Source organism: Carcharodon carcharias, chromosome 8, assembly GCF_017639515.1.
Source record: "Carcharodon carcharias isolate sCarCar2 chromosome 8, sCarCar2.pri, whole genome shotgun sequence".
Lineage (NCBI taxonomy): Eukaryota > Metazoa > Chordata > Chondrichthyes > Lamniformes > Lamnidae > Carcharodon > Carcharodon carcharias.
Genome location: NC_054474.1, coordinates 90812738 through 90837369, shown reverse-complemented (window position 1 = coordinate 90837369; position 24632 = coordinate 90812738). Strand labels below are relative to the sequence as shown.

Sequence of the window (24632 nt, the reverse complement as noted above, 5' to 3'; positions counted from 1 at the left end):
AACTCTGGTTAGACCACATCTGGAATAATGTGTACAGCTCTTACCAGGCCACAGAAAGGATATACTGGGCTTGGAAAAAGTGCAGCAGATTCACCAGAATATTATCAGGGTTCCAATGGTTAGATTAGGAGAGATTATTTAAATTAAGACTGTATTTCCTGGAACATAGAAGATTAAGGGGCAAGTTAATTTAAGATGTTTGGAACTTTGAAAGGAATCATAGGTAAAGAAGTTTTTTCTGCTGGCGGGGGAGTCTAGGACAAAGCCACATAACTTTAAAATCAGAACCAAGCCATTTAGGAGAAATGTTAGGAAACACTTCACAAAGTGTGGTAGAAATGTGGAACTCTCTCCTATATAAAAAAGCTAACTCAATTAATAATTTGAAAACAAAGTGATAGATTTTTGGTACATAAGGGCTTTAAATGATATGGGGTGAAGGCAAGTGGGTGGAGTTAAGATGCAGACCATCCATTCTAGAACGAAACAATGAAACAGACTCCAGGAGTTGAATGGCCTACTCTTGTTCCTATGTTGGTGAATGAGGAGCCAAAGTAGGTCAGCGAACGCAAATAATGGATGAAGCAGACTTGGTACAAGTTGAGATACAAACAGCAGAGACTTAGACGGATTTTAAATTTAGGGACTGCATAAAATACCTCAAAATGCTTTGAGGATACAATCAACCATTTACTCTTCTACATTTTATCATTATGTATTGTATGATACTATGCTTTCCACTCACTTGTGAAAATTCCGGCCATCCAGTCGAACCACAACCCAGCAATTTTGCAGACAGGTATCATCAGCTTCAAAGTTGCGAACATATTCAAATTTACTTTTAGCCATAGTTTTGTGACTTTGAGCACGCATGTGTTGCATGACCCAATGGAATCCACATCCAACTGCACTTGTTTTCCTATTGCATCTGGAAAGACCAGCTGCAATAGCAGCTTTTAAAAGTCGTTTCAAATATGCCCCATACAGCATCAGGTGGTCTGCAAAAGTAAAGAGGATAATGCTTAATATCATTACCAAACTCTAGAGTGCACAAAGGTTTAAGGCGCTGTCGTTTTCACAATCTTTTATTCAGTCACAAATACAACCTACATTTATAAATCATTAACGTAATAACAAAAATCCCAAGTCATTTAACAACCTGTATGAAAGCCACAGTCAGTATTTTACCAACATATTTACCTACAAAGTTATGGTATGTGGGTCTAGATCAATGTTCCTTCCAAGTTCCAACACAGGATAATCACAAGTTGCCAAGCAGAAAAATTTATAGCACACAAATCAATAGGCTGCACACAAGTTGTTAGAGGAAATGTTAACCTAGACCCATGCTGCTGTATCTTGATGTCTAATCTCTCCTTGTAAGTTCTTTTTGCATGCTTTTTTTCTTCTTCTGCTTTTCTCCCAAACCTTGTCCCAAACCCCATCCCTTTGCATAATAGCATGAGAAAGTGCAGCAGAGAAACAGGCAGAAGAAAGCGAGGATGAGTTCTAGTAAATAGCAAAACTGGTGATGGATTAACAGCAGCGTTAATATACAGAGCTGTGAGCAGCCTCTACTGGCAGCAAAAGCCTACTGCACCTGGTATTCCCAGGCAGTCTCCCATCCAAGTACTAACCAGGCCTGAGTCTGCTTAGCTTCCGAGATCAGACGAGATCAGGCGTTTTCAGACTAGTGTGGCCGTAGGCATTTGCTAGCTGGCTATTACTTTACTTAAAGGCATGCGGTACTGTCATTCAGCCCCATGTATTAGTTCAGAGAACATAGAAGAATTTATTTATCCCTTAGCCACCTTATCCTCTTTCAGCACTCTGCCTCCCACAGAAACAAACCACAAGCATTACCCTTGAGCTTCTAAGAGTATAGTAAAACCTGTAGACAAACCCAAAAAAAACTAAAATTATAAAAATGACACTGACAGTCCCAGACAACTTTACATTATGATGGATACAAACTGCCCTCTGAATTGTGCAAATTACAAACGACAGAAAAGTCCTCAAATTTCTCAAAAAGTCCTCAAACGCAGGTACTCGCGAGGCGGCAACAGATGAAAACAATGGCTCTTCTGTAACGAGGCCACTTCAGCCAACATCCAAAGTGTAGGGAAAGTCAACCCCTCCAACCACCACCCCCCAGGACTGGATACTAGCTTAGTTTTGTCCCAGAGACAGAGAAGCCTTTGCCCAGCATGTGGCAGAGAGAATTTGCTGCATAGTTTGGTGGTTGAGCCAGAAACCCTCAGTTCATTTAATCTGCACCTAAAGTGCTGTAACCTGCAAGGCTACAGACTGGGTGCTGGAAGGTGGGATTAGAACGGGCAGCTAGTTTCTTCTGCCAGCACAGACATGATGGGCTGAATGGCCTCTTTCTGTGCCATAACTTTTCTATGGTTCTAACACCCCATTCTACAGAAACCAGACTGGTACTTCCACAAGATGGGGCCTGGGTCTCCAGGGCACTATCAGTAGATAATATGCAACTGTCATTGAATTAACTTCCTGCTGCAGTCTGTGTACCCTCTATCCATTGAGATCATCCTACTAATGCTGTAGGGAGCTGGAACCAGAGCGTATCCAGGAGGAGGCTGGAGATCAGGAATGGTGGATGCTGTTATCCAGAATGGTGTCTGATATAGGGGGGCTCAGCACTTGGCAGGTGAGGAGTGGATCCAAAATCCAAAGGTATCTCACTGGGGTGGGAGGGGGAAGGTGGTGGGTTGGTGTGCAAATGCGACAGAGTCTGGGAACGTCTTAGGGAGCAAAGGAAGAGAAAGGGAAGTGCAGGGAACTAGGAGTCAAGAGACTGGGACTCCCAATGAAGGGTGGGGTGACCAGCATCATGTTTTGCAGAGCCAGGAGTAGCAGAAACATAGGCTTTGAGAAGTAAAGAAGTGCAGCCAGTAAACTGGAAGAACCAATGGGGGAAAATGAGAGAAAGGATCTTAAACTGAGTGCAATTTTCCACATTGTCAGGTAATTGCCAGTGTGGTATCTGTACTAGAACAGCTTGGTTAGGGGCACAGCTAGCTCTGGGGCACGTTTTCAATACTATAGCTGGGATGCTGTCAGGACTCATAGCCTTTAGTGTGTTCAGTGCTTTCAGCCCTTTCTTGATCACATGGAGTGGATCGAATTGACTGAAGTCTAACATCTGTGATGCTGGGAACTGAGGAGGGGGGCCCAGAAGGATCATCTACTTGGTACTTCTGGCTGAAGGTGGTTGCAAAAACTTTATATTAAATATGAAAGGGAAGGGCATACAAATATGAAAAGGAGGAATATAAGAATATCTGGAGGAAAAAGGAGGGAGTGTACCAGGGCCTGAAGGCATCCTACTGTACTGTAATTTGTTTTCCCTCTTTGCCTGCCCAAGAGTTAGAACCATAGAATGATACAAAGCACATGTCTGTCTGATTCACCAGTATATGTCCCTCTGAAGTCCATTACCACTCACTGCATACAACATTTCCAAATTTTTACCTGCAAACTTTGAAATTTTGCCCAATATATCCAAGTCATTCATAGAAAAAGTGCAGTTGTCACAATACTAAGCCCCTACCGTCCCTCCAAACTGAAAAGAAAACAAACATTCACCATACTTTTATTCCTTAGCCAGTTTTGTATCAATGCAGCCAGTTTCTTTCATCCCAAGGCATTCAATGTGCTAACAAGTCTACTGCACGGTGTTTTGTCTAACGCCTTTCGAAAGAACGTAAACACATTTCAATCGCACTAGCCTCAACAACCACGTCCATTATTTCAAAGTAGTCACTCAAGCTAGCAAATATAATTTGCCTTTAACAGATCCATGCAGACTCTCATTTTATTAGCCCATGCTTCTCAAATGCCAATTTATTTTGTCTCAAATCTCCATCAGTGACATTAAACTGACTGTAGTTACCAGGGAGTGTAATGTTTGCAATCCTCCTGTACGCTAGAACTACCCCCCCCTTCCAAGGAGTGGAAAATTGTGGCTAGAGCCTCTGCAATTTCTGCCCTTTGTTCCCTCAGTAACCTAGGATGCATGCTATCCAGACCAAGTGACTTTTACTACTTTTAAGGGCCTCCTCTTTATTTTTACCCTTTCCAAAAGTCACTGCTACCCGCTTTACTACCGTGGCAGTATCCTTTTCTCTAGTGAAGGCAGATGCAAGCAATGATTTAATATCTCAGCTATGGCCTGTGCCTCTACAGGAAGATCTCCTTTTTCAGTCCCTACTCAGCTGTATTCTTCCTTCAAATGCCTTTGTATTATTTACATATTTATATAAGTATTTTGAGTTCCCCTTTATATTAGGCACTAAACTATTCCTTCTATTCCTTTCACAAATAATTTCTGTATTTCTATATTCAGCTTGATTTTCTACTGTATTATGAACTTTACAATTGTTATAAACTTCAGTATGTCAAGCAGCACATCATCCAACTTCAGGTGGTAGAGTCCACTGTTTCCCATTCCTGCCAAATATTATCAGGTAATACTCATTTTAAAACAGTATTAAAGGCAGAGCAGAGGAGCAAAGGTGAAGAATGTGCAAGTAGCCACATGGAAGGAAAGCTCTGCTCAAATTGCAGCAAAGACGCCATCACTTAGGACTGACTGGTAAGCCTCAAACAAATTGGGTAGAATCACGAAGTGAGCACTGGATGTTGGATGTGAAAAATTGCCAAATAAATGCATTCTGCTGAGACTGCTGGTGAAGAAGTAGCTGGAGCTTTACTCTGTAACTAACCTGCGCTGTACCTGCCCAGGGATTGATAGGACAGTGTCAAGGGATCATGCTGTATCTAACCTGCCCTGTGTTTGCTGCTCAAACTGGATCCCTGAAAAGTAGTGTTCCTTTCTCTAGCACCAAAAGGGAAGGAAAGTCATTTCTTCATACCCACATCTCCCCAGCCCTCAGCACTGGTCCAATGCCTTCTTCCCCCACCCACCCCCATCATCCCCATCCCCATCATCCCCACTCCCTTCATGCACCCATTGCCCCGTCTTCTCCCCCCCATCATCCCCAATCCCCTCATGCACCCATTGCCCCAACGCCACCCCCACACCTCACCAACCCCCCGCCTCGACACTCCCCCCAGTTCCAACCCCTACCTCGACAGCCCCCCCCCCCACCCCCCAACCTCGACAGCCCCAGCCTCAGACCCAGACGCCACTCCCTTCACCTCAACACCGCAGCACCACCCTCCCATCAACACCCCCAGCGCCAATGCCCCCATCTGGACAGCCCCAGGCTCACCCGCCACCACCCCACCTTTACCGGCCCTGCCGTCTGGGGGACCCCCTTTACCGGCCCTGCCGTCTGTGGGCTTGTCGCTCCCCCCTACCCCGGGCTTCCATCATCGGGGAGATGAGAGGCCGCACCGCCTTCTCTCATCTTGTACAAGGCTTCACCTGCCAACTCGGCAAAGCGCTCTTACCTTCTCTGTCAGTAAACAGCTCCAGACTATCAACCAACCTGCTCCAAGATTAGAAAGCACCCGTTACGCTTCCCTCGCATCCCACAGTCTGGTTCCGGGTGGGCCGCTCTGAGGCTGCGCAGAACCGCAGGCCACGCGCTCAGACTCCGAGCGGAACCACTTCCTGTTAGGATGGTGGTTCACCTCTCTCATAACAAACAAAAAAATAAAATAAATCAATAAGTGGGAGATTTAACCAGCATTATAAAAATTATTACTTTATATAATTAGTCATCAATTCCCTCGCTGCCCTTATCCATGAGTAATTTGTACTTTCACACATTTGCAAATTTTTTCTCTCCCTCCTTCTATAGTGGTATATCTCGGAGACCAAGACGATGATTGACAGACCTGGCCGCGCCCCTCCCATGAGTATCCGCCCCTTTTCCTCAGGCCCCGCCCCTCTCCAGTGTCTCCCCGTCAGGCCCCGCCCTCTCCCTGTTGGCCCCGCCCAGCGGTGACGTCGCTCTCCCTCTCGATTGTGACGCGGCGCCGGGACACGTGCCGGGCCAATGATTTTCAAAAAGGTTCGATCCGTTTGTTACCAACGAAACAAACCCAACAAAAGGGTGAGGGCAGTGAGTGTGGAGTGAAGAAGGATCCCATTGACTGAGATCACAATAAAATAATGATCACAATGGAGGCATCTCCGAATAAAGCAATCCAGGTAAACAGAGAGCCAAAAGAGGAGAGACTGCAGGTGAAAAACGGCATTGGGAAACACTTGTGAAATAACCAAAGGGTTATTAACTTTTTAGGAAAGGAGGGTAAAAATGAGATTGAATTATTCCTCAAGCATCGCACCCAAAACCAATGGCACCCAAATGAAAATTCAGGACTTTTCTTTATAGCATTGAAAAAGAAGAGTAATTTGTAAATATATTTGGTGGCATCATCTTGAATGAGGGACAACTAAAAAGCTGCCAAAACTTGATGCGTTCTCTTAAACCACTTTTTCTTGCTATCTAACCAAATGTGTCCTCTTTATGTCTTGCATTTCAATTGGAAGAATTGCTATTCAATTACTATTCAAAGCCTTGAGTAGATGATGTGCTCTGCTATCTTCCTCCAGCAGCAGATATGGGATTCCCCTTTCCTCCCCCATTCATTTCAGAGGATATGGTTGAAATGAGCTGTGGATGGTTAGTTGGGAGGCTCTGAAGTTTGGTCTTGTATGTTGGGTACAGTAATAGCCTAGCCATGAGACTGATGAGTATAATACAAAAGAAACATTGTGCTGTGTTGTAAACATCTAATAATATTAGCAACAATGAGTGCAGTGTTTCAATTGCTGTTATGGGAGAACAAGTGTTACCAATATTAAACCATTGCCAAGATTCACCTATTAGGTGATGTGTTGCATTTCTTAATCAGAGATGTAGGAATGAAAGATTAATGCATTGCTTTTGGTGCTTGAAGTGTAGTCTTGTCAAATATCTTAAAACAACAGAACAAGTTCAGGTGGCTTCAAACCAAAATCTGAACCCCAGGTTGAGTTAGTATAATTCTGTCAATGCGGGCAGTATTACTACTTTTCACTTCCAGTGTTTTTGGTCTGCGCTTGGGTATCCTAGCAGGCATTGGCAGTCAGGACACTCCCTGCAGTTAATGTGGGATGACATGCTCACTGAGGGATTACCAATTGTGATGTAAGCATTGCAAATTTATTGAGTGATAATCTGCACTTGATTACCAGGAAATGGGACTTTCAGTGTGGCAATCGGGCATTTAATGTTGCTGACATTCTGACATTTTGTGTGGAAAAAAGGTGCAGATGAGACTTGGACTGCATCACGTAGAAACTGTCAAGGTAACCTTCTTCAAAATGCTTAAAGGAAAAGCACAGTTACATGCTTTATATTGTAGTATAATTAACAATTTGCCTATTTAAAAATTGAAATGACTTCTCAACTTTCATTGGTTTTGGGTCATAATGAGGTTTCTAATGCCTTTCACACTGCTGTTTTTCCAAATTATTGAGATGCAACTGTTCATGTTGATTTTGCTTTATCGTAATAGTCTTGCCTCTGTTAGCAATTTGGATGCTCAACTCAGGACTTGAGATCACATAATCTCTGGTGATACTTCAGTATAGTACTGATGGAATGCTGAGATGTTGGATATGCTGTCTTTCATATGAGTTGTTTAAATGTAAAAGATTCTCTGGCTCCTTGAAGATCAGGAAATTTCTGTGCTTTCCTAGTCAACGTTCATCCTTCAGCCAGCATCATCAAAACAAACTTACTGCTTGTTTGTCTCATTTACTCTGTATGGAAACTTTTTTCCCCCAAGAATATACCTTATTCAAAACTTCGTAAAAATACATTACAAAATAGTTCAACTTGAAAATGACAGAAAACGCAATAAAATTCAACTTGTCTCCATAGATGTTTCACTCTTAGGTGCCTCTGTACAATTGTAATACTCTTGATATTCATAATATACATTCTATGTCAGGCATACAGCCTGAGGGGTTTGCCTATTTTTTCAGCCTCTCAATGTACTATGACTGAAAAGTCTTAACGACCTTTCACCATTACACTTCTGCAGTGGCTGCCCAAGTTTTAGTGCATCTCTCTTGCTCTGTTTGGGAATTTGCTGTGTGCAAAATGGCTGCTACATTTACCCACATAATAGAGACCACACAGTAATTGGTCATGAAGGACTTAGGGTATCCTGAGCAGGTGATAGGTATTGTGCACATGCACCTACTTTTTAAAACTTTATTACAAAGATTTATTGGAATAAGAAGGAAAAACAAATTACCCGCAAATTATCAGAAAATGCTATAACTTACCTTCAGACATGTTTTCTATATTATTATTTTAATTGAAGATCCTGCATCCTCAGTATATCCTTCCTATTCTATTTATAAGCTTCTAATTTTCTTTAGCTGTCTAACTCTCAGGTCAACTGTCAGAGGCTGAAGTGGACTTTTTGTGATCTTGGTGTTATATTTGACCATGAGATGAGTTTCCAACCACATATCTGCATCATCACTAAGACAGCCTATTTCCACCTCTGTAACATTGGCAGACTTTGCCCCAGCCTCAGCTACTGAAACCCCCATACTTGCCTTTGTTACCTTTACTAATGCGCTCCTGGCCAGCCTCCCACATTCTGTCCTCTGAAAACTTGCAGTCATCCAAAACTCTGCTGCCGGTGTTCTTACTAACACCAGATCCAGTTCACCCATCACCTCTGTACTTGCTGACCTACATTGGCTCTCAGTCAAGCAATGCCTCAATTATAAAATTCTCAACCTTGGGGCTGAATTTTATATGCTCCCGGCAGGTATATTTCCTGCAGTGAGGGGACTCATAAAATGGCATGGCTGCCATTCCATCATCTTCCCATCCATGCCAAGCTCACCCCCATAATATGGTGGGGTGAGTGGGCAGGTGCCAAAATCAGCAGCCTGCCTGCCATATTTAAATGAACAATTCAGGGTGAATTAGGCTTGTTATCAAACCTGTCAGGATGGTGAATAACTTGAAGAGGGATTTGCAGGTGGTGGTGTTCCCTTGCATCTGCTGTCCTTATCCTTCTAGGTGGTAGAGGTCATGGGTTTGGAAGGTGAAGTCAACAGAGGTGCGACGAGCTGCTGCAGTGCATCTTGTAGATGGTATACACAGCTGCCACTGTGCATTGGTGATGGAGAGAGTGAATGTTTAAGGTAGTGGATGGGATGTTGATCAAGCAGGCTGCTCTGTCTTTGATGGTGTCAGCTTGAGTGTTGGTGGAGCTGTGCCTATCCAGGCAAGTGGAGAGTATTTCATCACGCTCCTGACAAATAATAAAACACAATACACTGAGACTAGACTGGTACAAGAAGTAGATCTAGATTGGCCTAGAGGGACCGTGGCTCTTAAACGGGGTATCTGGAGGAACTTTCATTTGAAAAACAGGAGTCTGTTTAGTGCATATAGTAATTTGTTTTCATTTATATCATATACAGACCAAAGTTAACTTTCCAAAGCATTGCTCCTCAGAATATAGTTAAACCCATATGCTTAGGATCCATAGCAGAACTAAAGTATTCAAAATGCCAAGGATGGAATTTTCTGCCCTGCCCACCACTAGGATTGTCCAGTCATGCCGACAGTCAATGGACTTTTAGCTGGGTCACCAAATCTCCCGCAGCTGGTCCTGCCAAGGTGGGCCGGAAAATCCCAGCCTACTTATTGGAATCTGCCTGGTGGATAATTGGTAGAACATTGAAAGTCCACAAAACTTGGCCTTATACAAATTCTGAAGCAACATTCTAATCACAGAAGACAAGACAAAATAAACACTGTCCAGCTTTGTTCATCAAATAAAAGAGAAAAAAGTACAAAAAACAGAAATAACATAAACATGTAATGAGGCAATCTTGTGCAAGGCATTGTCCTGTAAAAATTCTGATAAATAATCAATAAGTGGCTAATTTGAGGACAGTTCAAGGATTTTTCACCATACTCACCTTGGCAAGAGAATGAACGACACTGTATGCAACAGTGAGTAGGTTAGGTGCCTCACAAATTGTACCTGGAAGTTGTTTGAGAGCTCAGAAAGACCTAGGCCAGAATCTTCTGTTCGGCATGCAGGGGCAGGCCCCGCACATTGACACATAAGATGACATGCAGTGACATTGGGTGTGCATCCCGACATCACCGCGCGCCATTCCGGACTTTAGTTCTGCAGGCGCGCACCAGCTGCGCGCCTGCCGAACTGTCAAAGACTTGTTAAAGTCATTAATAAACTAACTGATGTAATTGTCAGGCTGCGTCTTGAGGTTTCATAAAGGTTTTATTGATTCAATAAAAATTTTCATGCAAATTCATTAACATGGCCCAGCTCATGTGAAACTGTCACATGAGGGGACTTCTGAATAATTTTATTTTTTCTTTTTCTCAATGTGTCATTATGAAATTAATCTCCCTGAGGCACAGATTTCTGCGCCCTTTCGTGCACATGCTCGAAAGAGCGCAGGCCCGACTCTCCCTCTTGCCCTCACCCACACAGGTAGCATTGAACGCGACCAGGCGCACATCACCCTGGGCAAGCTTTAATTGGTCCGCCCACATCAAATGGTGGTGTGCAGCCGATCGCAGGCGGCAATTGGCCTCGCACCCGTTCCCGACCAGCCCACCCAAGAGGGAATAAATTCTCCCCCTAGAATCATATATGCACTCTCTTTGAAAGTGTTGTCCAATGTAGTCCCATTAACCACCTTTTTCTCCATAAGAGTAAAATGAGTCTTGGAATACATGCTTTTTGAATGTTCCTAAGAAATCCCCTGCCATCGTCCTTTCAGGTACTGCATTCCAGATCCTAAGAATCCACTGTGTGAAAAATATTGTCCTCATTTATCATCGAGTTCTCTATTATTTTAAATCCATAGCACACACAAACACAAAAATTAGGAGCAGGGGTAGACCATGTGGCCCCTCATGTCTGCTCTGCCATTCGATAAGATCATGGCTAATCTTACAGTGGCCTCAATTTCACCTCCCTATCTGCTGCGCCACCCCCCCCCCCGCCATATCTCTTGGCTTCCTTTTTATCAAAGATCTATTCAACTCAATCTTGAACATATTCAATGATCCTGCCTTCACTGCTCTCTGGAGAAGATAATTTCACAGGCTAATCACCCTCTGAGAGAAAAAAAATTCTCCTTACCTCAGTCTTAAATGGGAGACCCCTAATTTGTAAACTGTGACCCCGGTTCCAGACTTCTCCACAAGGGAAAACATCCTCTCAGCATCCAGCCTGTCAAGTCTTCTCAGGATCTTATATGTTTCAATTAGATCACCCCTCATTCTCCTGAAAACCAGTGGATATAGGCACAACCTGTTCAACATTTCCTTATAAGATAACCCAATCATCCCTATATTCAGTCAAGTAAACATTCCCTGAACTGCTTCTAATGCAATTATATCTTTTCTCAAATGGAGAGCAAAACTGCACACAGTACTCCAAATGTGATCTCACCAGTGTCCTGTACAAATGTAGCATAACTTCCAGAATTTTATATTCCATTACCCTTGCAATAAACAACAACATTCCTTTTGCTTTCATAACCACTTGCTGCACCTGCATACTAACTTTTTGTGACTCATGTACCAGGACACCCTTATCACTCTGTGCTGTAGAGTTCTGCGGTCTCTCCCCATTCAAATAATATACTGCTTTTCAATTTTTTTTTGCCAAGATGGACAAATTCACATCTCCCCACATTATACTCCATCTGCCAAATTTTTTGCCCACTGATTTAACCTATCTAATTCCCTCTGTAAACTCTTCATGTCCCCTTAGCAACATACCTTCCTATCTATGTCATCCACAAATTTAGGTACCATATGTTCAGATCCTTCATCCAAGTCATTGATATAGATTGTAAATTGTTCAGGGCGCAATACTGATCACTGTGGCACTCCACTAGATACAGCTTCCCAACCTGAAAAGACCCATTTATCCCTACTCTCTGCTTCTTGTTAGCTAACCAATCCTCTATCCACGCTAATATGTTACCCCCTACACCATGAGCTCTTATTTTGTGAAGGAACTTTTGATATGGTACCTTATAGGATGCCTTTTGTAAATCCAAGTACACCAAATCTACAGGTTCCCTTCATCCATGTTGCTTGTTACTCCATCATAGAATTGTAATAAATTAGTCAAACACTTTCCCTTTCACAAAACCATGTTGACTTTGCCTGATTTTCTAAATGTCCTGCTGTTACTTCGTATTCTAGCATGTTCCCCATGAGAGACATTAGGAACATTCAAAAGGCATGTATTTCAAGACTCATTTTACTCTTATGGAGAAAGAGGTGGTTAATGGGACTATATTGGACAACACTTTCAAAGAGAGTGCATATATGATTCTAGGGGGAGAATTTATTCCCTCTTGGGCGGGCTGGTCGGGAGCGGGTGCGAGGCCGATTGCTGCCTGCGATCGGCAGCGCTCCGTCATTTTATGTGGGCGGACCAATTAAAGCATGGCCAGGGTGATGTGCGCCCGGCCTGTAGTTTTCTGCTTTCTGGCTCCCTCCTTTCCAGAATCTAGGGAATTTTGGAAGATCACAACCAATGCATCTACCATCTCTGCACCCACTTCTTTTAAGACTCTAGGATGAAAGCCATCAGGTTCAGGGGATGTGTTAACTTCTAGTTCTAATAGTTTTCCCTGTACCTTTTCCCTTGAGATTGTGATTATTTTAAGTTCCTCCCTCCCTTTTGCCTCTTGATTTTCAAGTGTTCTTGGTATTTTATCTGTCTTCTGCAGTGAAAACAGATGCAAAATACCTGTTCAACACTTCCACTATTTCGTTGTTTCCTGTTATTAATTCTCCAGTCTCACCCTGAAAGGGATCAATGCTCACTTTAATTGCTCTTTTCCTTTTAAATACTTGTAGAAACTCATATTATCTGTTTTCATATTGCTAGCTAGCTTTCTCTCACACTCTAATTTCTCCCTCCTTTCTTTCGCCATTCTTTGCTGATTTCTAAAATCTGTCTAATCTTCTGACCTACCACTAATTTTCACTGTATTGTGCTTTTTCTTTCGATTTGATACTATCTATAACTCCCTTAGTTAGCTACGGATGATGCATCCTTCTCACAGAGTCTTTCTTTCCCAATTGAATATTTCCTTAAATGTCTGCCACTGTTTCTCTACTGTTTTACCTTTAACATATTTTCCCAGTTCCGTTTCATGACCATGTAAATGGTGTTTCCTCAAAGTGGTCCATAAGCTCAGAATTTATGTGTGTGTGAACGTAGCCCCCTTTTAGTCTGGGAGTGATCCAATTTAAAAATAACCCAGCAGCCAAGCGTTATTCTTAAACTAGATAATGGTTAGTTTACTACAAACTTCTGCTGAAAATTACTTAAGAAAAAGTGATAAGGTTATTAACTAAAATACAGATACAAAGAATTAAAATGCGGATAAAGGAAAAAGATACTTAAAGACAAGATTACCAACCAGACCCTGTGAGATATGGGGTAGAATTTTCGGGTCGGCGAGTCGGGGTGGGGCCGCTTGCTGGCATGTAAAATGATGTGTGGTGACGTCAGGCAGGCGTCCCGACGTCACTGCACGCCATTTAGGATTTCAGTTTGGCGGGCGCGCAGCCGACTCGGCTCCATGCCCGCCAAACTGTCAAAGGCCTATTAAGGCCTGTTAAAAACTAATTGAAATAATTAAATGAACTTCCTGTCCAACCTTAAGGTTGGAGGGCAGGTGAAGAGCCCAGGCAGCCTTCGCATTTTTCATGGAACCTCATCCACGGGCGGGATGAGGTTTCATGAAGTGTTTAAAAATTCACTAAAAAATGTTTTAAAATTCATTGACATGTCCCAGCTCATGTGACACTGTCTCATAAGGGGACATGTTTTAATTTCTTTATTTAGACGTTTGAAACTTAAACAAATCTGCGCTCTTTCGCACCCCAACTCAGGGATTGCAACACCCCCCCCACGCCCACACAGGGAGGGGATTCCCTGAGTCGGGGCCTGTGCTCTTTTTCGTAAAATGGCGGTGTGGCCCCAAATGGGTTTGCACCCACCCCTGCCCGTCCCCACACAGCCCTTCCGATGGGGGGATATTTCTGCCCATTGGTGCATCCTGTTGCTTGTATTCCTTTTTTCTGAAGTCTAGGGGTTGAACCTTGAGATTCGTTTTAGCAGCATTAATGACTTGCGATTGAAGAGTTGGAGTTTTTCTCCATAGATGGACTTGATAAGTAGAGCAGATGCTGGGAGAGAGTTTATGGCACCTTTCCTTACTGGACACTGCAGGTATTGACACCTGAAGATTGCCTGGTTTATTTCAGCAGACCAGGATTGATTTTCTGAATGCCTAACTTTGTAACCCCCGGTGACAGAGAGAGATACACAGCTCTCACAAGCCATTCACAGTTAGTTCAGCTGAGATAAAAACAAAAAAATAAAAACGAAAAAACTGCGGATGCTGGAAATCCAAAACAAAAACAGAATTACCTGCAAAAACTCAGCAGGTCTGGCAGCATCGGCGGAGAAGAAAAGAGTTGACGTTTCAAGTCCTTATGACCCTTCGACAGAACTTGAGTTCCAGTCCAGGAAAGAGTTGAAATATAAGCTGGTTTAAGGTGTGTGTGTGTGTGTGGTGTGTGGGGGTGGGGGGGGGTGGGGGTGGGGGGGGTGCGGAGAGAGAGAGAAGTGGAGGGGGTTGGTGTGGTTGTAGGGACAAACAAGCAGTGATAGAAGCAGATCATCAAAAGACGTCACCAACAATAGAACAAAAGAACACATAGGTGTTACAGTTGGTGATATTATCTAAACGAATATGCTAATTAAGAATGGATGGTAGGGCACTCAAGGTATAGCTCTAGTGGGGGTGGGGAGAGCATAAAAGATTTTAAAATATTTAAAAATAATGGAAATAGGTGGGAAAAGAAAGATCTATATAATTTATTGGAAAAGAAACAAAAGGAAGGGGGAAACAGAAAGGGGGTGGGGATGGGGGAGGGAGCTCAAGACCTAAAGTTGTTGAGTTCAATATTCAGTCCGGAAGGCTGTAAAGTGCCTAGTCGGAAGATGAGGTGTTGTTCCTCCAGTTTGCGTTGGGTTTCACTGGAACAATGCAGCAAGCCAAGGACAGGCCCATCTCCCGCGCATCCGCCCTCACGCCTTCTCCTCCCTCCCAGAAACATGATAGGGTCCCCATTGTCCTCACTTATCACCCCACCAGCCTCCGCATTCAAAGGATCATCCTCCCCCATTTCCGCCAACTCCAGCATGATGCCACCACCAAACATATCTTCCCTTCACCCCCCCCATCGGCATTCCGTAGGGATCGCTCCCTCCGAGACACCCTGGTCCTCTCCTCCATTACGCCCTACTCCTCAACCCCCTCCTATGGCACCACCCCATGCCCACGCAAAAGATGCAACACCTGCCCCTTCACTTCCTCTCTCCTCACCGTCCAAGGGCCCAAACACTCCTTTCAAGTGAAGCAGCATTTCACTTGCATTTCCCCCAACTTAGTCTACTGCATTCGTTGCTCCCAATGTGGTCTCCTCTACATTGGAGAGACCAAACGTAAACTGGGTGACAGCTTTGCAGAACACCTGCGGTCTGTCCGCAAGAATGACCCAAACCTCCCTGTCGCTTGCCATTTTAACACTCCACCCTGCTCTCTTGCCCACATGTTTGTCCTTGGCTTGCTGCATTGTTCCAGTGAAGCCCAACGCAAACTGGAGGAACAACACCTCATCTTCCGACTAGGCACTTTACAGCCTTCCGGACTGAATATTGAATTCAACAACTTTAGGTCTTGAGCTCCCTCCCCCATCCCCACCCCCTTTCTGTTTCCCCCTTCCTTTTGTTTTTTTTCCAATAAATTATATAGATTTTTCTTTTCCCACCTATTTCCATTATTTTTAAATATTTTAAAATCTTTTATGCTCTCCCCACCCCCACTAGAGCTATACCTTGAGTGCCCTACCATCCATTCTTAATTAGCACATTCGTTTAGATAATATCACCAACTTTAACACCTATGTGTTCTTTTGTTCTATTGTTGGTGACATCTTTTGATGATCTGCTTCTATCACTGCTTGTTTGTCCCTACAACCACACCAACCCCCTCCACTTCTCCCTCTCTCTCTCTCTCTCTCCGTCCCCCCCAACACACCTTAAACCAGCTTATATTTCAACTCTTTCTTGGACTCGAACTCAAGTTCTGTTGAAGGGTCATGAGGACTCGAAACGTCAACTCTTTTCTTCTCTGCCGATGCTGCCAGACCTGGTGAGTTTTTGCAGGTAATTCTGTTTTTGTTTTAGTTCAGCTGAGAGCTGCATGCTGGAACTGACTTTTTGAGGTCTTCTGTGGACTCTGCATAGTGCTGCAAAAAATAGCTTCTTACAGCCTCCTTTATACAGTTCAAGGCACACAAAAATGGCTGCAGTGTCAATTTTTAATAAGTTATTGCTCTAAACAGGCAAAGTAGTTAATTATGTTGAGGTCCTTTGAAATCCCTTCCTGTCTCCTATTCCGTTAGAAGCCAAAGGATTTTCATACCTTTTAGAAGATTCAATGCACATCCCTGGTGGGATCTTTGCATTTTAATTCCTCTTCACAGCCAGCTATAGAGATAAGAGATAAAAACAAAACACTGCGGATGCTGGAAATCCAAAACAAAAACAGAATTATCTGGAAAAACTCAGCAGGTCTGGCAGCATCGGCGGAGAAGAAAAGAGTTGACGTTTCGAGTCCTCATGACCCTTCAACAGAACTGGATGAATCCAAGGAGAGGGGTGAAATATAAGCTGGTTTAAGGTGTGTGCGGGGGCGGCGAGAAGCGGAGGGGGGTGGTGTGGTTGTAGGGACAAGTAAACAGTGATAGGAGCAGATAATCAAAAGATGTCACAGACAACAGAACAAAAGAACACATGGGTATTGAAGTTGGTGATATTATCTAAACAAATGTGCTAATTAAGAATGGATGGTACGGCACTCAAGTTACAGCTCTAGTGGGGGTGGGGGGCGTCAAAGATTTAAAAATAATGGAAATAGGTGGGAAAAGAAAAATCTATATAAATTATTGGAAAAAACAAAAGGAAGGGGGAAGAAACAGAAAGGGGGTGGGGATGGAGGAGAGAGTTCAAGATCTAAAGTTGTTGACTTCAATATTCAGTCCGGAAGGCTATAAAGTGCCTAGTCGGAAGATGAGGTACTGTTCCTCCAGTTTGCGTTGGGCTTCACTGGAACAATGCAGCAAGCCAAGGACAGACATGTGGGCAAGAGAGCAGGATGGAGTGTTAAAATGGCAAGCAACAGGGAGGTTTGGGTCATTCTTGCGGACAGACTGCAGGTGTTCTGCAAAGCGGTCACCCAGTTTACGTTTGGTCTCTCCAATGTAGAGGAGACTGCATTGGGAGCAACGAATGCAGTAGACTAAGTTGGGGGAAATGCAATTGAGATGCAGCTTCACTTGAAAGGAGTGTTTGGACCCTTGGACGGTGAGGAGAGAGGAAGTGAAGGGGCAGGTGTTGCATCTTCTGCGTGGGCATGGGGAGTATTTCCAGCATCCGCAGTTTTTTGTTTTTATCTTTTTGTTAAATTGACTGCCACTCCTCTTCATGAAATGCCTACCTTGAAGAAGTTTTGTTCCTCTCTGCGACAAGATTTCCGTATCTCTCTTTTGCCCTGTTCACCTTCATTGCTTTCCATTTCTCTCCTGGTGTTTGACAAGGTGTTTACTAAAACCCGCTTTCACAGCCATATCTCCTTTGTCAGTGACTGTCTCCGTCTCCGACTTACCCCATGTGGATTTCAACTGAAATTCCATCCCTCTTGTTTCGAACCCACCCAGGATTACAGGTATCTCCGGGACATAAAACATTTCTTGGACTGCCGTTCCCGTCGCATCCTGAGATCCACACTCAGTGCCATACGCCGCCATATGAACACACTCGACCTCTCCCTCCAGTAGCACCGCCGTACCCTTTTTCAAAGCTGCGCGTGCCCTCAGTTTCATTTTATTCTTCGTCGCATCCAACACCTCAACAAGAAACTTTTTCTCTTTCTCTCAAGTGCTAAGGAACGCAAGCTCCAACAACTCATCGATACCAACACCCATCTAGGACCCTCCACCCTACCTGTCCCTCCGTCCCCACCCCATCTTCCAATCCCAACCCCAGCCGTGTATTCACTATACCCCCTTACCTTCCCCTCTCCGACGCTGAACATTCAGTGCTCAGCAAAGGACTTAGTTTCATACCCTTACGCCCTGATCTCAATGAATTTCGGGCTCAGCACGACGCTGAACTCTTCTTCCGCCGTCTTCGTCTCTGGGCTCACTTCTTTGGGCAGGAGTCCTCTCCCCGTTCAACGGATCCTTTTACCCACCTCTAATATTCTCCCTCCACCTGGACCCCTCCCTCTGGATTCTTACCTTCTCTTGATCTTTTCATTGAGAACTGTCAGCGCGACATTAGTTGTCTCAATTTCTCTGCTCCTCTCACCCCTTCTAATCCGTCTTTCTCTGAACTTACTGCATTCCGTTCTCCCAGGTCAGCCCCAACATTGTCATCAAACCCGCTGACAAGGGTGGTGCTGCTGTTGTCTGGCGCACTGACCTCTACCTCTGGGAGGCTGAGCGTCAACTCGCAGACACTCCCTCCTACCTCTTCCTGGACCATGACCCCACCACTGAACGTCAAGCTATTGTTTCCAGGACTGTTACTGACCTCATCTCCTCTGGAGATCTTCCTCCCACAGCTTCCAACCTGATAGTCTCCCAACCTCAGATGGCCCGCTTCTACTTCCTACCCATAATCCACAAACAGGACTGTCCCGGTAGACCAATCATGTCAGCTTGCTCCTGCCCCACGGAATTCATTTCTCATTATCTTGACTCCCTTCTCTCTCCTCTTGTCCAGTCCCTTCCCACCTACATCCGTGATTCCTCTGACACCTTACGTCACATCAACAATTTCCAGTTCTCTGACCCCAACCGCTTCCTCTTCACCATGGACGTCCAATCCCTCTACACCTCCATCCCCCACCAGGATGGTCTGAGGGCCCTTAGCTTCTTCCTCGAACAGAGGCCCGAACAATCCCCATCCACCACTACTCTCCTCCGTCTGGCTGAACTTGTTCTCACACTGAACAATTTCTCCTTCAACTCCTCTCACTTCCTCCAAATAAAAGGTGTGGCTATGGGTACCCACGTGGGCCCCAGCTATGCCTGTCTCTTTATGTGGTATGTGGAACATTCCTTGTTCCAATCCTACTCCGGCCCCCTTCCACAACTCTTTCTCCGGTACATCGATGATTATTTTGGTGCTGCTTCATGCTCTCGTCGGGACCTGGAAAAATTTATTAATTTTGCTTCCAATCTCCACCCTTCCATCATTTTCACGTGGTCCATCTCTGACAATTCCCTTCCCTTCCTTGACCTCTCTGTCTCAATCTCTGGTGATAGACTGTCCACCAATATCCATTACAAACCTACCGACTCCCACAGCTACCTCGACTACAGCTCCTCACAGCCCGCTTCCTGTAAGGACTCCATCCCATTTGCTCAGTTCCTTCACCTCCGTCGCATCTGTTCTGATGATGCTACCTTCAAAACAGTTCCTCTGACATGTCCTCCTTCTTCCTTAACCGAGGTTTTCCACCCACAGTCGTTGACAGGGCCCTCAACCGTGTCCAGCCCATCTCCTGCGCATCTGCCCTCACGCCTTCTCCTCCCTTCCAGAAACATGATAGGGTCCCCCTTGTCCTCACTTATCACCCCACCAGCCTCCGCATTCAAAGGATCATCCTCCGCCAACTCCAGCATGATGCCACCACCAAACACATCTTCCCTTCACCCCCCCGGCGGCATTCCGTAGGGATCATTCCCTCTGGGACACCCTGGTCCACTCCTTAGTCTACTGCATTCGTTGCTCCCAATGCAGTCACCTCTACATTGGAGAGACCAAACGTAAACTGAGTGACCACTTTGCAGAACACCTGCGGTCTGTCCGCAAGAATGACCCAAACCTCCCTGTTGCTTGCCATTTTAACACTCCACCCTGCTCTCTTGCCCACATGTCTGTCCTTGGCTTGCTGCATTGTTCCAGTGAAGCCCAACGCAAACTGGAGGAACAACACCTCATCTTCCGACTAGGCACTTTACAGCCTTCCGGACTGAATATTGAATTCAACAACTTTAGATCTTGAACTCCCTCCTCCATCCCCACCCCCTTTCTGTTTCTTCCCCCTTCCTTTTGTTTTTTTCAATAATTTATATAGATTTTTCTTTTCCCACCTATTTCCATTATTTTTAAATCTTTTATGCCCCCCACCCCCACTAGAGCTGTACCTTGAGTGCCGTACCATCCATTCTTAATTAGCACATTTGTTTAGATAATATCACCAACTTCAACACCTCTGTGTTCTTTTGTCTGTGACATCTTCTGATTATCTGCTCCTATCACTGCTTACTTGTCCCTACAACCACACCACCCCCCTCCACTTCTCTCTTCCCCCCCCCCCCCCGACACCTTAAACCAGCTTATATTTCACCCCTCTCCTTGGATTCACCTAGTTCTGTTGAAGGGTCATGAGGACTCGAAACGTCAACTCTTTTCTTCTCCGCCGATGCTGCCAGACCTGCTGAGGTTTTCCAGGTAATTCTGTTTTTGTAGAGCTAAGAGCCTGACAAGCTTTGAACAAGCACAGAAAGGTGCCAGGTTGTTAGCCTGGACTTCTATTTTGGAAAAGAGGCTTTTAAACACAATTTAAAGGTTTGAAAATGGAAGTGTACCTTTAAAACAATCGCCCTTAAAATCTATAATCTCATAAATACATGTTCATGATACCCTATAATTGCCTTTATTTAAAGTTAAGACACTAGTCTTAGATCCGCTCTTCAACCCTTCTCTCCCTCAAACTGAATGCAAAATTCTATCATGTTATGATCACTGCTACCTAAAGGCCCTGTACTATAAGGTCACTAATTAAATTTGCCTCATTGCACACTACCAGGTCTGGAATGGCCTGCTCTCTGGTTGACTCTAGAATGTGCTGCTCTAAGAAATCATCCCAAAAACTCTCCATGCACTCTTCTTCCAGGCTACCTTTGTCGATCTGATTTGCCAAACCTTTATGTAGAGATTAAAATCGCCCTTGATTAAATCTGTATATCTCCTGCAGTGTAGTTACTATTAGGAGGCCTATAAGCTATGTCCAAAAGTGATTTCTTTGCTATTTCTTGTCTCTCACTGAAGCTGATTCTACATCTTGATTTTTAGAACTAAGATTATCTCTCACTATTGTAATTATGTCATCCTTAAATAACAGAGCAACCCCACCACCTTTTCCTAGCTTATGTCCTTCTCAAATGTCAAGTACCTTTGAATATTCAGATGCCAGGCTTAGTCATCTTGCAGCCATATCTGTGATGGCTGTCAGGTCATACATATTTATTTCTATTTGAGCTAACAACTCATTGATTTGTTAAGACTGCAATAGACATTCAGATATAGAGGCTTTAATTCTGCCTTTTTAATATTTTTGCACACTCTGGCCTTATCTACTGGTTCAGTCTTAATTTTGCATGTTCTGTCCCTTCCTGTCACTCTCTGATTAACATTACCCTTATTTCCACCATGTTCTTTTGCCTTTTCTTTTCCCTTTAATTTACCACATCTTCCTCACAAAATCCCTCGTAGAGGGTCACAGGCATCTTACATTATGAATGCCTTAATAAGACTTACTGAACTATGCCTTGGCCTTACAACATGGTGGCAGCGAATGGAACAGCTCAAAACCTCGCAGAGACTGCAGAAGAAAATTAAAATCCTGGAAAACCAATAGAAAAATCAAAGAAGCATTCTGATTTGAAGCAAAGCTCAAAAAAGCAAGGCACTGAAGGAAGTCACCAGAGAAAAGTTCCAGTGAAATGCTTGGAAGCTAAGGGCAAAAATTGAATTCCTCACTGCAGCAGGAGACTCCATGGAACCTTGTAGATGTCCAGCTTTTGTGCCCACAGTGTGCAGAGTCAGCAGACCTAGCAGGGATGAGCTAAAAATTTAAAGTTCCTGGACAACACAAATCCTGAAAAAAGTTAAATACTGCAGTGGTCAGAAATTGCCATTTAAATCACAGTCCAAGGAACCCGATCCTCAAGTTGGTGCCTGAACATGTGGCAGCCATGCTCGCTCCAAAAAAAGAAAAAAATTCATGAAAAATAAATCGCGACTGAGTAGCCTGCTTAAAAAAACCCCAGCAAAAGCCAGGATTTGACACTTCCATGACCCGATGACATAGCGTAAAAGCAAGGTAGATTCTAACCAGTAGGTCCAGGCAGCCATTGTTGAAAAAATTTAAACGCTGAGATTGGAAATGCCAGCTGTCTCGGATTTCCGGAAACCTTTTAAAGCTGATCCAGCAAATTAAAAATTTTAACCATGGATCAGAATTCTACTCTTCCAAACCAACTTGGACCCATGCAAGGGCCAAACCTGACCGAAAAGTGGGCATCCTGGAGAAGAAAGTTTTTAAATTACCAGAGTACACCAGGTCTAAGTAGGAAATCAGAAGAAGTCCAGATTAATACATTTTTATATGCGTTCATTGAATTTGCTGACAAAGTAATCCTAATGCAATGCATTGATGAAGCTCAGCAAGCTTCAATGAAATACTAAACGCCTTTGACAAATACTTTAACCTTCAAGTTGTGGAGCACCACAGAGCTTAAAAAGGGGGATAGAAAACCCGCAGTAAAGCTACGAAAGGGAATGACACTACCCAAGCAAACCACACGAGGGTGCCAGAGAGGCAGGGAAACTTCCAGAAGTCTTAAAGATAAATCATTTTGAAATGCCAACACATTTCCCAAACTACAACTGCAGGTGGCAGTGCTGAGCAAGCTGACTATGGTCAAGGGGAACGTTGTGGACCCTTCCATGCTTTGTGTGGATAATGAAGCCACGTGCAGCACTATTACAGAAATTGAACAAGGTAGGACTTCACCAGAGGCAAACCTGGCTAACATTGAAACCAAATTAAACAACAATGCAAAGCTCTACAGCAGGCAGAGAAAGAAAAGGCAGAAGTAAGATCGGAAAATGTTCATATCAAAGCTGAACTAGAAGATTTGAAACACAAGATTCAAGCTGACTATGTGCCTTTGGAAACACATGATAAACTAAGGTCTTCAATTAACCAAACTGTTCAAGATCTGAAAAAGCAAATTTCTGAGTTGTCACAAAGGTGCAAGCTCGAAAAACTATTTGAAAATTAGAGAGTAATCAAAGATTTTGGTGCAGTCATGAAACAAGTGAGAATTAAGGTTCCATTTTTGAAACATCAATCTCAACTTGCATCGCACCAAGCTGCACAAAGAAAGAAAAAGAAAACATACTGTATCGACGAGCTGAGAGTTTGTTCTCCCTGTAAAGAACAGGATAAACCAACGAGCATCCATAACAAAAAGTGGGGAGTTGACAAAGAGCGATTCAGTGCCAAGGAACGAAAAAAGATGAAAAGACACCCAGATGCCAGCACAGCCTCCGATACAACAAAGCTTGCCTGCAGCGACAGTGCCTACCACTCCTCTGACAGAAGTGAGAACAAGATATGGAAGAGTTCTAATGCTTGCAGACTGCCTGAACCTATGGACTCAGATACTTGAGGTGGGGGGAGATGATGTTGTAATAATGATGTAAATACATGAGGGTAAACTGGGATAACTTGTAAATACATTGGATAAAGACTTGGGGGAGGTGTAGTATGAGTCTAGCACATAAAAGGTTAATGTGGGACTGAGTACAGTACCCCCCACACAGTGATGTAAGATAACACATGACCCCCACCTAGGAGTCAGTGTAGTTTTGGCCGAGCTGTGTGTAGGAGCAAGCATGGAGACAACTCCTGGCTTGGACCTTTACTGTACCCAAGTTTCCAGTAGTTAATAAATATTTACTGTTGAATTACCTAAGACTAGGAATACCTTAATAAGATCTACCGAACTATGCCCAACCCCTTGCAGCAGATGACACATCAGCTTCACAACCGATAGGGTATTACAGTCTGAGAGGACAATGGTTCTGGTGCTTGGAGCAGTCAGATGGTGCCCTGAAATACCCTCCTGTGAGGACCTTGGTCATTGTGGTGGCCCATAACAAAGCCCTCCAGACCTTTTAAGATAGTGAGGCCCTGGAAGGGGACAGCTCATCAAGGAGCAAGAGGTGAGAGAGGAGGAGGAAATTGAGGCAGAGGGAGATAATGATGAACAGAAAGATGCCCCTGCTGCACAATGCTGTGGCCTCCTCCTGTCACCCTCCAGGAAGAGAACCTTCCTCCTCTCTGTCATGTGTGCCAGTCAATAATCAATCAAATCAATGCACTGTCATTGTCCTAATGGAAATTCATGGTGGGTATAATTGCATGAGTATACTTGCTTAAGCATAACCAAAATAAAAAGAGTGAATTATATCAGCAATAACATAACCTGTGTCACTACTGTGCAGCACCAACATCACAACCAAAAATTAGAATAAAGAAAGGGGAAAATAAAGAAAGAGTCTTAGGTGTTCATGCTCCCTCCTGGCACAGATACAACCAATGGATATGAATGTGGCTATGTGTTCCAAAATGTCACCTGTATCGGGTGTTGGCGGTGTATTGG

General features: G+C 44.0%; 1 protein-coding gene and 1 non-coding gene across 4 annotated transcripts in view; both read right to left on the bottom strand.

Moving 5' to 3' along the window:
* thg1l (tRNA-histidine guanylyltransferase 1-like) overlaps window positions 1-13511 on the bottom strand; it is a 30921-nt gene extending 17410 nt beyond the window's left edge. Inside the window, exons 1-3 of one of the 3 annotated variants that reach the window (XM_041193816.1) lie at window positions 13451-13511; window positions 5481-5629; window positions 746-998 (exon numbers count right to left, since the gene is read on the bottom strand). In XM_041193816.1, coding sequence (XP_041049750.1) covers window positions 746-990 — 245 coding nt within the window. In that variant the 5' untranslated portion in view covers window positions 991-998; window positions 5481-5629; window positions 13451-13511. Of the gene's footprint in view, window positions 1-745; window positions 999-5442; window positions 5630-13450 lie in introns of all 3 variants that reach the window. The other 2 variants (XM_041193815.1, XM_041193817.1) reach the window with 2 other exon arrangements.
* LOC121281704 lies at window positions 1589-1707 on the bottom strand. Its single transcript, XR_005943917.1, has one exon. It is a non-coding gene; the product is annotated as a 5S ribosomal RNA (ribosomal RNA).
* Window positions 13512-24632: the final 11121 nt, after the last annotated feature.